This window comes from Myotis daubentonii, chromosome 1 (assembly GCF_963259705.1).
Source record: "Myotis daubentonii chromosome 1, mMyoDau2.1, whole genome shotgun sequence".
NCBI lineage: Eukaryota > Metazoa > Chordata > Mammalia > Chiroptera > Vespertilionidae > Myotis > Myotis daubentonii.
The window spans coordinates 74818946-74832460 of record NC_081840.1 but is presented as its reverse complement, the minus strand read 5'-3'; the positions used below and the strand labels follow the sequence as shown (position 1 = coordinate 74832460).

General features: G+C 43.9%; 1 protein-coding gene across 1 annotated transcript; it reads right to left on the bottom strand.

Moving 5' to 3' along the window:
• Positions 1-8368: 8368 nt before the first annotated feature.
• LOC132222354 (olfactory receptor 11G2-like) lies at positions 8369-9627 on the bottom strand. Its single transcript, XM_059677285.1, has 2 exons — positions 9546-9627; positions 8369-9306 (listed from the first exon to the last, which is right to left on the bottom strand). The coding sequence occupies exon 2, from the start codon at positions 9290-9292 to the stop codon at positions 8369-8371; it is 924 nt and encodes a 307-aa protein (XP_059533268.1). The 5' UTR covers positions 9293-9306; positions 9546-9627.
• Between the last annotated feature and the right edge of the window lie 3888 nt (positions 9628-13515).

Genomic DNA, 13515 nt, shown 5'->3' with positions numbered 1-13515 from the left:
GTGTATATAGCATTTTTAAAATCCATTCATCTATTGAATAACACAGATTGCTTCCACCTTTTGGCTATCCTATCTAATAAAAGAGAAACATGGTAATTGGCGTACGACCGCTACCCTTCCCATTGGCTAATCAGGGCGATATGCAAATTAACTGCCAGCCAAGATGGCGGCCAGCAGCCAGGCAGCTTACACTGAACATGAGGCTTGCTTGCTTCAGTGACGGAGGAAACCAACATTCCCTGCCTGCCTTGTTGGCCTCTGAGCCTGCAGTCTGAAACATTGTAAGAAATATAGAAGCTAAACAAAACCCCAGAAACCAGCTTTCAGAGAGCTGGGATCTCAGAGCTGGAGTTGATACAGAGTTTCGATTATAGAACCGAAACAAACCAGATACCTGTTTTCAGCAGCTGAGGCCTCAGAGCTGGAGCCAAGCCTCAGAGCTAAAGCTGGCCCAGAATAAAAAGAAAAAAAGGAGCAGTTGGGAGCTTCAGCCCCAGCCTGAAAACAGCCCTCAGCCCTTCACCCAGACTGGCCAGGCACCCCAGTGGGGACCCCCACCCTGAAGGGTGTGTGACCAGCTGCAAACAGCCATCATCTCCTCACCCAGGCTGGCCAGGCACCCCAGTGGGGACCCCCACACTGAAGGGTGTGTGACCAGCTGTAAACAGCCATCATCCCCTCACCCAGGCTGGCCAGGCACCCCAGTGGGGACCCCCACCCTGATCCAGGACACCCTTCAGGGCAAACCAGCTGGCTCCCACCCATGCACCAGGCCTCTATTCTATATAGTCAAAGGGTAATATGCCTCCCAGCACCGGGATCAGCGGAGCTGAGAGTCCTCCAGGCACCAGGATCAGCATGACAGGGGGCAGCGCCCAAACCCCCTGATTGTCCTGTGGCTCTGTGTGTGACAGGGTGCAGCGCCCCAACCCCCCACCCATGGGCCCTGCTCTGTGTGTGACGGGGTAGAGCCATAACCTCCCCATCGGCCTTGCCCTGAGTATGAGAGTGGCGGCGCCCCAACCCCCTGATCGGCCCTGCTCTGTGGGTGATAGAGGGTGGTGCCCCAACCCCCCCTCCCCCCGCCACGGGCCCTGCTCTGTGTGTGATGGGGTAGAGCTATAACCTCCCCATCGGCCCTGCCCTGAGTGTGACAGTGGCGGCGCCCCAACCCCCTGATTGGCCCTGCTCTGTGGGTGATAGAGGGCGGCGCCCCAACCCCCTTATCCGCCCTGCTCTGTGTGTGACAGGGTCGGTGCTCCAACTCCCCTATTGGCCCTACTCTGTGAGTGACAGGGGGGAGCTCCCCAACCCCCTGATGGGCCCTGCTCTGTGCATGACAGGGGGCAGCGCCACAACCTCCCCATCGACCCTGCCTTGAGTGTGACAGGGGGCGGTGCCCCAACCCCCCAATCGGCCCTACCCTGAGCGTGACTGAGGGTAGCATCACAACCTCCCAATCCGCCCTGCTCTGTGCATGACAGGGGGTGGCACCCCAACTCCCCAATCAGCCCTGCTCTGAGCCCGACCAGGGGCTGCGCCTAGGGATTGGGCCTGCCCTCTGCCACCTGGGAGCAGGCCTAAGCCAGCAGGTCGTCATCTCCCGAGAGGTCCCAGACTGCGAGAGGGCACAGGCCAGGCTGAGGTACCCTCCCTCCCCCCTGAGTGCACAAATTTTTGTGCACCGGGCCTCTAGTCCTATATAATAAAGAGGTAATATGCTAATTGACCCTCACTCTTGTCACACCATCACAAGATGGCTGTGTCCACAGCAGAGGCAGGGTTCCTGTAACACAAGATGGCTGCGCCCACAATGGAGGTGGGGTTCCCGTAATGAGCTGTAATGAGCGATCAGCAGGGACCTGAGGCTGTGCCCCCCACCTGTTGGGGCTTGACGGGGGACCTCAGGCTGTGCCCCCCACCCCAGCGCCAGGCCAGGGGACCTCAGTCCACATCCCCCACCCCAGCACCAGGCTGGGGGACCTCAGGCCGTGTCCCCCTCCCAGCAGGGCTTGACATGGGACCTCAGGCCACAACCCCCACCCCAGCACCAGGCTGGGGGACCTCAGGCCATGCCCCCTGCCCTGGAACCAGGCCACGGGACCTCAGGCTGTTCCCCTGCCCCAGCACTGGGACAGAGGACCTGAGGGTGCGCCGGGGGACCTGAGGCTGCACCCCCTGCCTGACACTGGGTCAGGGGACCTGAGGCTGTGCCCCCCACCTGGCGGGGCTTGATGGGAGAAGGTCTGGATCTCATCCAATGGGGGTGAAGTCAGCAGGTCTGAGTCTTGGGCAATGTTGAGGTGCATGCGGGTGGGCAGAGACTTGACTCTGGGTCCTGTGGCATGCCCCAAACTCTGACAAACTCTGACAGAAGGAAGATTTTCCATATACATTTTACTAATTTTCTTTCATCTCTGACACTTCTATTATAGAGAAAGGGCAAATAGCAATATTAAAATATTTCCTCTAATTAATCCCCTTTTAATGTGCATGAATTTCATGCACTGGGCCACTAGTTGTAAATAACACTGCTATGAATGTGGATGTGAAAATATCTATTTGATTACCTACATTTAGTTTGTTTGAATATATAACTAGAACTGGAATTACTGGATCACATGGTAATTCTTTCTATGTTTAATTATTTTTCAAAGATAGAAATTGAACCTGGAACCTTTCAGTCCATGGGCCAATGCTTTATCCACAGAGCCAGACTGGCTAGGGCAAAGCCTACAGCACCCAGTATTCCCAGGTGGTCTCCTATCCAAGTACTAATAAGATTAGATCCTGCTTAGTTTCTGAGATCAGAAGAGATAGGGCATGTTCAGGGTGGTATGGCCTTAGATTCTTTTTTTACTTAAAAAAAATTGATAATAACTATTCTAATGGGTGTGAAATGGTAACTCATCATAGTTTTGATTTGTATTTTCCTAATGATTAGTGATGCTGAGCATCTTTTCATGTGCTTATTGGCCATTTGTACATCGGTGGAGAAGTCCTTTGCCTTATTAAAAAAAAAAGAAGATGTGTTTTCTTTTATTGAGTTATGATAGTTCTCTATATACAGAGGTAAGCAAAAGTCGGTTTACAGTGTGAGTAAATGAACACAGAGTTCATTATTGTATTATTACTTATTGATTATTGTATTACAACTATAAACCTACTTTTGTCCATCACTGTATTCTGAATATTCAGGTAAATGATTTGCAAATGTTTTCTCTCACCATTTTATTCTGTTCATAGTGTCCTTTGATGCACAGAAGTTTTCAATTCTGATGTACTCCAATGTATCTATTTTTTTCTTTTCAAAAAAAATATGTTTTTATTGATTTCAGAGAGAGGAAGGGAGAGGGAGAGAGAGAGAAAGAGAGCTAGGAGCATTGATTGGCTAACTCCTGCACACCTCCTACTGAAACCCAGGCATGTGTCCTGGCTGGAATCAAACCATGACCTCCTGTTTCATGGGTCAATGCTCAACCACTGAGCCACACTGGCTGGGCTGTTGCCTGTGTTTTCTGTCACATTCAAGAAATCATTGCCAAATCCAATGTCATGGAGTTTTCTCCCCAGGTTTCTTGGGCTAGTAAAAAGGATGGTAGATAGGAAATTATTATTTTTTACCATTAAAGTTATTATCTTCAGCAAATCATTCCTGATTCCAATCAGGTAGTTGAATTAGTAAAGACACTTTAATAACAGTATGGCCTTTTATTCAAGGCCTAGCAGGGTGTTTAAGGAGAACTAGCCCAAGTTACTAATGCAAATACTGAGTAAATATTTTTATTGATCTGTAGTTGCTGAGCACCTCCCATAAAAAAAGGCTTGAGGAGAACCAAGATGGTGGTGTAGGCAAATGCCTATCCTCGCTGCCTCCACATCAAAATTACAACTAAAATATAGAACAACCATCATCCAGAACTGCTGGAAAGCTGACTGAATGGAAGTACTACAACTAGAGAAGTAAAGAAGAAAGCACATTGAGAATGGTAGGAGGTGTGGAGGTGCGGAACAGGCTGGTCTAGCACCCATATGTGTGGCTTTTTTAATCAGGAGGGAGATCACCTCTGTGGAGGCTGCCCAGAGGAGCAAGGGGCCCCAGCCCAGGATCACAGAGCTGGGAAAAGAAGTGCCTATGGGCAGTAAGAACCACGGGCTGTAAAAACCAGTGTGGATTGGGGCTGAAACACAGGCTGCTGTAGACCCAGCTACTACTCTTAAATGGCTGGCACCACGAACTACATTTACAAGCTCCCGCTTCCTCTGAGCTCCAGTGCCAGGCAAGGCTCTGGGGGATCCAGACACATAAGAGGAGAAACTGGACTGTCTGGCATTGGGGCAGGAACTTGGGAGTGGCTTTTTTCCAGATGTAAGTGCTTGCAGCGGTCATTGTTCCCATGCTGGGACCTCCCCAGTTTCAGGGCTGACTAGCAGCCATTTCTGTTTGCTCTGCCCTGGTGATTCCCTGAGATCCTGTACCACCCAATTTACAACCCCATGCAAGCTGTAGGCAATGGCTTTTGCATATGAATGGCTGCTCCTTTCTCAGGCTAAAAACCTGTCAAACAAGCTGCTGCTGGGTCAAAGAGCCCCAAACCTATCAATAAAAGGCCCAAGACTGGCACCAGAATCAGCCTGCTTTGCTTTACAGCTGTGCCTCGTCTGGGCACTTCCAAACCCAATACAAAGAGGAGGAATCTGCAGATCTCTGTGTAGCTCCTGCTGGGTGGCCCCAGGCAGTGGCTAACTTTGCACCTCCCTGGAGACCCAAGAGCCAGTGTACCCAGTGGTTAGTGTGAAACCATACCAGATTGCATCTCTTCACATTCATAAGTGACACACTCAAGAGACAGACTCAGTGAGCACCAAAGCCCCACTGAAGCAAGTCCTACTCCATAAGGGTGTCTCCTGCACAGCAGCTCTCCTATTATAGTTGCAGCTGGTCCCCACAGCTAATTGGCTTGGAGGTTAATTTCTCCCAGTGACACCAACAGCAATCAAGGCTCAACTACAACAAGACTGTGCACACAGTCCACAAAAGGGTGCACCTAGAATGTCCACCTCAGGTGATTGGGGAGGCTGAGTCACTGGGCCCTATAGGACACTTACTACACAAGGCCACTCTATCAACTCAAGGAGACTTAGCAGCTCTACCCAATACATAGAAACAAACACAGGGAAGCAGCTAAAATGCGGAGAAAAAGAAATATGTCACAAATGAAAGAAATGAAAGAAAGCAAACCACTGGATATAGAGTTCAAAACCACAGTTATGTCACTCAAGAATCTTCTAGAAACCTTGAAGGGACTTAGTGACACTTTCAAGGATCTTAGTTAGGATGAAAACAAAACAAAACAAAAAAAAAACGGAAAAGGACCAGTCAGAAATTAAGCATACACTGACTGAAATAAAGAATAATATACAGGGATTCAACAGTAGACTAGAGTGTCTTGAGAATCAAATCAATGATTTGAAATATGAGGAAGCAAAAAACACCCAATCAGAAGAGCAAAAAAAAAAGAATCCAAAAATATCTCTTGATTTAAAAGGCCAAGCGACCAGCTGACCGGCCAACCAGCCGGTAGGTATGACACACACTGACCACCAGGGGGCAGATGCTCAATGCAGGAGCTTCCAAGCAACAGCAACTTTGCAGAGTGCCCTCTTGTACTCCAGGACCCCTCGGGGGATGTTGGACTGCTGGTTTTGGCCCAATCCCCTCAGGCCAGGTCAAGGGACCCCACCTGCTGGAGGGACCTCACTTACTCCGCAGATGCCCTTCAAGCCCTGGCGCCATTCCAGGTGCAGCTGGCTGGGGAGGGACCACAGGAGGTTGGCTCCGGCCCGGCTTGCCCAGTTCCACCTCACTGGCCACCTTCTAATTAATTTCCTTTCATTGTGCACAAATCCGTAGTATAAGGAGCCTCTGGGACAACTTCAAGTATACCAACATCTGAATTATGGGGGTTCCAAAGTGTGAAAGAACAAGATATTGAAAACCTATTTGAAGAAATAATGACAGAAAACTTCCCCTACCTGGTGAAAGAAATAAACTTACAAGTCCAAGAAGCACAGAGAACCCCAAACAAGAGGAACCCAAAGAGGACCACACCAAGACACATCATAATTAAAATGCCAAGAGCAAAAGACAAAGAGAGAATCTTAAAAACAGCAAGAGAAAGAAACTCAGTTACCTACAAGGGAATACCCATACGACTGTCAGCTGATTTCTCAACAGAAACTTTGCAGGCCAGAAGGGAGTGGCAAGAAATATTCAAAGTGATGAATAGCAAGAACCTACAACCAAGATTATTTTACCCAGCAAAGCTATCATTTAGAATTGAAGGTTAAATAAAGAGCTTCACAGACAAGAAAAAGCTAAAGGAGTTCATCACCACCAAACCAGTATTATATGAAATGCTAAAGGGTATTCTTTAAGAAGAAGAGGAAGAAGAAAAAGGTAAAGATAAAAAATATGAACAACAAAGTGGCAACAAATATATATCTATTGACAATTGAATCTAAAAATCAAATGAATAAAAAATCTGATGAACAGAATAAACTGATGAATGGGATAGAACCAGGGGCATGGAAATGAAACAGACTGATGGTTCTCAGAGGGAAGGAGGTGTGGGGGTGTGTGAGAAGAGATTAGACAAAGATCTTATATGCATGTATGCATTACCTATGGACACAGACAATAGGGTGATTAGGGTCTGGGTGAAGGGGAGGGGAAAGAGGGACATCTGTAATAATCTCAACAATAAAGATTAATTAAAATAAATAAATAAATAAATAATTTATTTCTAAAAAAAAAGGATTTAAATCTGTTTTCTGTGGTCCTGGTTTTACCTTCCATTTTACTGTAAGCAGCTCCCCACCTCCAGCCCTAGCCTTGCTTGCAGGGGTAGAATCCTAGGAATCTGGAGCTGATTGCAATGAAAAGAAAAACAGGTCTATATCCAGACTTGTGTCTATACCAGTCCTATATGCACTTATCTCTGAATATGGTTATAAGATCATCTTCTGAAAATGAGGAAATAAGTGAGAATGTATGGAATTTTGGTATAATAGAAAAGAATTTCTGGTTATGGTCATGGCTAAACAAACTGTTCTGCCAAAAGTAACTATAAAATCTGGACAAAATACATAAAACAACCGTTGGGAGGCACTGGAGATCAATCAACACAGGCAAAGCTTCAGGGGCTACAATTCCAAGAAGGGAGGGACAGGAGATGAATTTCACATTCGCCTTGGACATTTTTCCCTGAGGACATGACAATTCACTGGGTAGAGGGAGTATGGGATATGGAGGCAGGAGGGAAAGAAGGGGGAGAAGGAAGAATAAAGTCTCAGCAGAAAGCAGTAGTTTCACTGAACTGAGGAGATAAAGGATTTGGTGTTTGTGGCTGCCAAACCAGTTGGGGTTTGAGAAATCCTGGAGAAAGAAGGACCACAGAAAAGTGAGGCTCAATATATGATGTAATCTCTTTTCAAAACATTTTTGGATTTCTAAGCCATTCATGTGCAAGATGAGATTTCAAGAAATCTAGCAGAAAGCAGAAACTAAGGGGGTAGCTAAAGAACTGAGGAGAGGTTTCAGGAGTCATAGAATTCAAGGAGCACAAAAATAGAAATCTTTGTCCGTAAGGTAGAGGGGTCCTAACAACAGTCCAGGCTTTTGCAGTAAGATCTCAGAAAAGCTATGTTCCCAGAGTAAGGGTTACATCTCAGAAATAAGAACAAAACTTGCATAGACTCTCTTTATAACACCTAAAAATAGTCCTTAAATGAGATCAAAGTCATCTGCCTCTACTGTATTTATGTTTTAAGAAGAAAACAACTTTTATTGAGCTATTACACCCATTGTCTTCACAATTTTTCAATATAATTCTTTAATTTTTCAATATAAAAAATTGAAGAATGCTAAGAAACAAGACAAATGATAAAAAACCAAGAGAAGAAATAAACAACAGACACATGCTCATAGGTGATTGAGGTTTTGGCCAGTGCTAAAATGAACAATTATCGAGTAAAATCAGTTTTTAAACCTGAAAATAAGTTAAATGCTATTAAAAAAATGTTTGTAGCCTGGCTGGCATGGCTCAATAGTTGAGCATCAACGTAAGAACCAGGAGGTCACAGTTTGATTCCTGGTCAGAGCACATGCCTGGGTTGCAGGCTCATCCCCAGTGGAGGACATGCAGGAGGCAGCAAATCCATGATTCTCTCTCATGATTGATGTTTCTATCTCGTTTTCTCTCTTCCTCCCTCTCTGAAATCAATAAAAATATTTAAAAATGTTTTATAATAGGTAAAATACATTTTTGAGCTCTTATTGCCCAAGAGCCTTGTTGATGAACACTTTTTATATTCCCAGAAATTTCTTCAGGGCCTTTTTCATATCTTTGTTCCTAAGACTATATATCACAGGATTAAGAAGTGGGGTCACAACGGAATAAAACAGAGTCACAATCTTCTGCATTCCAGCTTCATGCTCAGATGTTGGGCTTCCATACATGACCAGTACTGAGCCATAGAACAGTGAAACCACAGCCAGATGGGACCCACAGGTGGAGAAAGCCTTTCTTCGTCCAGCGGCTGAAGGGACTTTCAGTACAGCTCTTAGGACCAGAGCATAGGACACCATGATGAAGAGTAAGGGAATGATGAGCAGAGGACTTAAAATGGAGAAGACAAACTCTACCATAGGAACTTTGTTGCAAGTGAGTGCTAGAAGAGGAGCCGGGTCACACAGGAAGTGGTCAATGATCCTGGAGCCACAGAAGGACATTTGGGAAATAATAGTGATAGGAATCAAGAACCAGAGGAAGCCAAGTACCCAGCAGCTGACCACAAGATTGGTGCAGAGACGTCCTGTCATAATGGTTGGGTAGTGTAGAGGCTGGCAGATGGCAAGGTATCGATCAAATGCCATAACAGTCAAGAAAAAGCATTCTGTAGAACCCAAGGAGAAGAAAAAATAGAACTGGAGAAAGCACCCCGAGAAGGAGATGACCTTGGTGTCAGAGAGGAAGTTAGCTAACATGTTGGGGACAGTGGAGGTGACATACCAGATCTCCAGGAAGGAGAAGTTGGCGAGCAGGATGTACATGGGGGTGTGCAGTCTCTGATCCCAGCGCACAGCACAGATGATCGAACCATTGCCCATGAGGGTCAGGAGGAAGACAACAGAGAAGAGCACAAAGAGGAGGACCTGCTTCTCTCTGGGGCCAGGGAAGCCCAGGAGGATGAAGCCAGTGATGGTGCTGGAGTTGTTGAAAAATTTCATGGGTCTGTGAGCTGCAAAAAGACCATCAGATCATTGAATAACTGTATATAGATAGATGGGAACTCAGGTATGTATTGACGCCACCATGGGGGAAGCAATAAACACTATGTATCAATAGTTACTATTTTTTTCCAAACCTGAAATACTGCCCTGGCTTAGCTGTTGGACTGTAAAAGCACTAGAAGTCAATGAATATTAGCAGGATGAAGCCAGTGGTGGTGCTGGAGTTGTTGGAGATTTTCATGGGTTTGTGTGAAATGACCACTAAATATTAAATGACTGAGTATAGATAGATGGGGACCCAGATTTATATTTAAACTATCTTGGAGAAGAAAATAAAGACATATATCAATAGCCACTTTTTTCCTTTAACTGAATATTGACCTGGGTTGCTTCTTTCTTCTCACTCATATTTTCACTGTGGACTCAAGAAAACTTTGATCAGAATTGATAAGCTCTTGAAGGAGAGTGACATAGAGATATTTAAAGATTACATTGAATGTTATACTTAATAGAGTCTCTATCCACTATCTCTGTGTTCTTACAAAAACGGAATTTCTTTCATCTACAGAAGAGGTGACACCAATGACAGTTGGCAGGAACTGAGTCAAATTTGTAGCCATGTAATATGAACTCATGGAACCTTTTGAATTAGTTCTTTTATGTGACTTTCAAAACTGCCCTTATTTAAAATTAAATTAACTTATTAATTAAATAATATTGCATACCTATTTCATGTGTAAAACAGTGAAATCAACTAGAGAAAATTAGCCTTAGTTTCTGCTGTGTTAAAACAGAAAGACCAAGGTAAAATAATTATTAATGCTGAAATAGGTGTGTGCTTACTTGGAAAAGAGATATGGATTTTCCAAGTGTATAGTTATAGATATAATTCTATTCCATTAATACCAACTGTGGATATTATTGGTGACATGGAATTCTAAATAGCAGTGGGTTTGTAGGGGATGGGAAACGAAAACTTTGCTCCACTCCCCAGTAACTACTTGGGAGCATCTCAAGGCAGAGTGGCTTCTAGAGATTGAATATCTGCATAATGACTTTCTTTGGTCCTAAATGAGCCAGAATACCTTTGTGAAACGATCATGCACTCAGGCCTTGGAATCAATTAGAATCCTCTGTAAATAAATGTATACGTGAGCAACATAGAGAGAGTCTGTGTCCCCTACCCTTTCTTCAATGCTAAGTCCATGTTTTGGTTTTTGAAATTTGGCAAGGGGCCCAGGGAGTCTAATAATTTTTTACTAGGAATAGTCAAGGCCCAAGAAACCTCTAGGACCAAGAGTAAAAGGTGGTAGCAGCAAGATGACACCCCTTCTCAAATATAGGTGTGGGTGTTTAGAGTGTCATGGGGGAGGAGGATTACAATTTTGTTGGGGGGTGAGGAGCCTGGGTGAGTATTTATAACACAATCTTATATAATAAAAGCATAGCATGCAAATTGTCCCCTCGACCGGGGAGTTGTCTGGGAGTTCGACCAGGGGGCAGGGCTGGCCGGGGGAAGGGAGGGAGGCCCTGGCCGGCAGCGGGCAGCTGCTAGGGATCCTACCAGTGCACAAATTTCATGCACTGGGCCTCTAGTTTATAATATTTTAAAACCTATTCTGGGTCATTTTAAATTCAAGATTTCCTGATTTCTATTGTGTGGTGGATGCTTGGGACAATAAAATCTCCACAGATCTACAGACTCTATTTTGATGTACATAACTGGAATAGGGTTTAATAGACTCTGCTCTTCTGGGGGAGATGGGGAGATAGGGTCTTATATCTGCACCATGATCTATTTTCTATTAGTCTTTTCTTTATTTTCTCTAAAAGTCATCTGTGCAGGAGCCCAATAAATATCTGAAAGTACACATTTATCTTTTATGAAGGGGAGTTGAAAGCAAACATCAGGAGTCTAACATTTTTTAAAAAAGTCATTCTGTATCAGTTCAAGAATATTAAGTATTTAGCCATGTTAGCAGCACACCCTGGCTTTTGTACTGTGTTTTTAAAGTCAGGTTGGAGTCACATGAGCACACTGATTGCTAATGAATAAAAACAGACACAAAAGATGAGTTCTACTATGTGTAAATGTCCTCAATGGATTCTAAAAAAGGTTAAGTCTAGTAGCAATTCAGAGGAAGGTAATTTTATTATGATCAATTAAAAACAGTTGTTACTAATAATGATTAGGTATTTTTGACTAAGGTTGTTTAGCTGATGTTCCTGAAATTTCATTTTAGGAGTATCTACTCAGCAATCTAATAATTGATCCCTTGGATTAAATATTTAAGAACTCTTTTTTTTTCTGGTTGAATTTATTTCAATGTACTATTTTCTGCCTTTCCTTTACCCTCATGTCTACTTTAGCAGCAATGTCTGTTAGTTTGTCTCCATTATAGCTCATGTCCACACACTTATCTCAACTTCAAACCATTACCTCCCTCCTCGTCCTAGGACCACTGTGATATTGTCCTAACTGGATTCCTGTTTCCACTCCTGCCTCTCTACTACCTGTCATCCATGCCACAGCCAGTCACACTTTGAAAAAGAAAATCAGTTCAGTCTGCTCCCTTGCTTACAGACTTTAGTTTTCCAATTGGGGTCTTTGATTTGACCCTTATTAACTTCTCCAACTTCATCTCATGATTTGATTAATGAAACTTTCGCTCTCTCTCTCTCTCTCTCTCTCTCTCTCTCTCTCTCTCTCTCACACACACACACCCACCCACCCACCACACACACTTTTGTGCAAAGGAGGCACAAACATACTTCACTAGCATAAACACAGAAAATATAAAATAGGTTTCAACAAGCAGAGGAGTAGCAGGGTGTACACCATCCCCTGTGCACTACTGATCCCACTGGGAGGTTGTATATTTGGACTACACCCACACTAGCCAGCATTTCAGTGGAGAGGGACTCACTTCTGTAATTCTTTAAGGGTCAGCAAACTTTTTCTAAATATTTTAGGCTTGCAGACTATAGTCTCTGCTACTGACCACTGCTGTTGTGTGAAAGCAGCCATAGACAAATGAATGCACATGGCTGTGCTCCAATTAACCTTTGTGTCCACTGAAATTTGAATTTCATATAACTTACATGTGTTGCAGAATGTTAATCTTATATTGCTTTTTAAATTAAAAATGGCAGAAGTTTTAGTTCACTGGCAGTAAAAAAACAGGGAGCTGGCCATATTTGGTCCATTGGCCATAATTTACTGAGTGCAGCCCTACACATTTATAGGGACAGGAAAGCAAGGGCCATCTATTTAACGGTGGAACCATGGCAGCTTCTTGGTCTAGCAAGTGACCTTATCAGAAAGTGAGGAGACCTCTAGAGGCCAGCAACTAGAATCAGCCTGTTTGCTGAGTCAACAAAACTTTTGGGCCAGATTTCCACTAAATTACAAAAATAATTTCCCAAAGTCATCAGGATTTACCTCTTTCTCTCTCTGTTTTTACACACACACACACACACACACACACACACACACACACACACACACACTCACACCTTCCCTCCTCCTCACAGTACTTCAGTGATATAACATTGGCTTTCTTTCAGTTTTTAGAAACAGCCTAACTTAAGGTCTTTGCTCTTGTTGTCCTTCATGTTCACTTGTTGTCCCCAGTGCTCAGCACAGTTTGAGGAAGATACTAGGAATTTTGTAAATATTTATCAAAGAAACAATTGTCTAACAGTTTATAAAGATAGAAAATATAGATAGATAATAGATATTTGCCAATTCATTTGAACTTCAGAAAACCTGAGATGTGAAATTTTAGGAAATGAAACATACAAAACATACAAGAAAGGCTCCAAATAACATGAAGCTACCAGAGTGTTGGCCCGGACTTGAGAGGAATTCCATGGAAAGAAAGTAACGGGAGATCAAATGTTCTGGGTGGTAGGACATGTCCCACCCCACCCAGATGTTACCTCTCTGACTGCTAAAGATCATTACGGTCCCCCAGCTCTGGATGTTGAAATAGGAGAGAGAGCAGGATGGACAAATTTGTTTCAGCATTGCAACAAATTTGCTTAGTGGTGCTAGTGGAGTCCTTAAATCTCTGTAAGAGTTGTTTTCTTTCTTTGAAAAGGGAATAGGATTGTATGATTTTTGATCACTTTTCATTATAAAATGCTTTAATCCCACTGCAAATATGTCACAATACTCATGATATCAAGACTTTAACAAATCTAGAGGTGATCTTGTA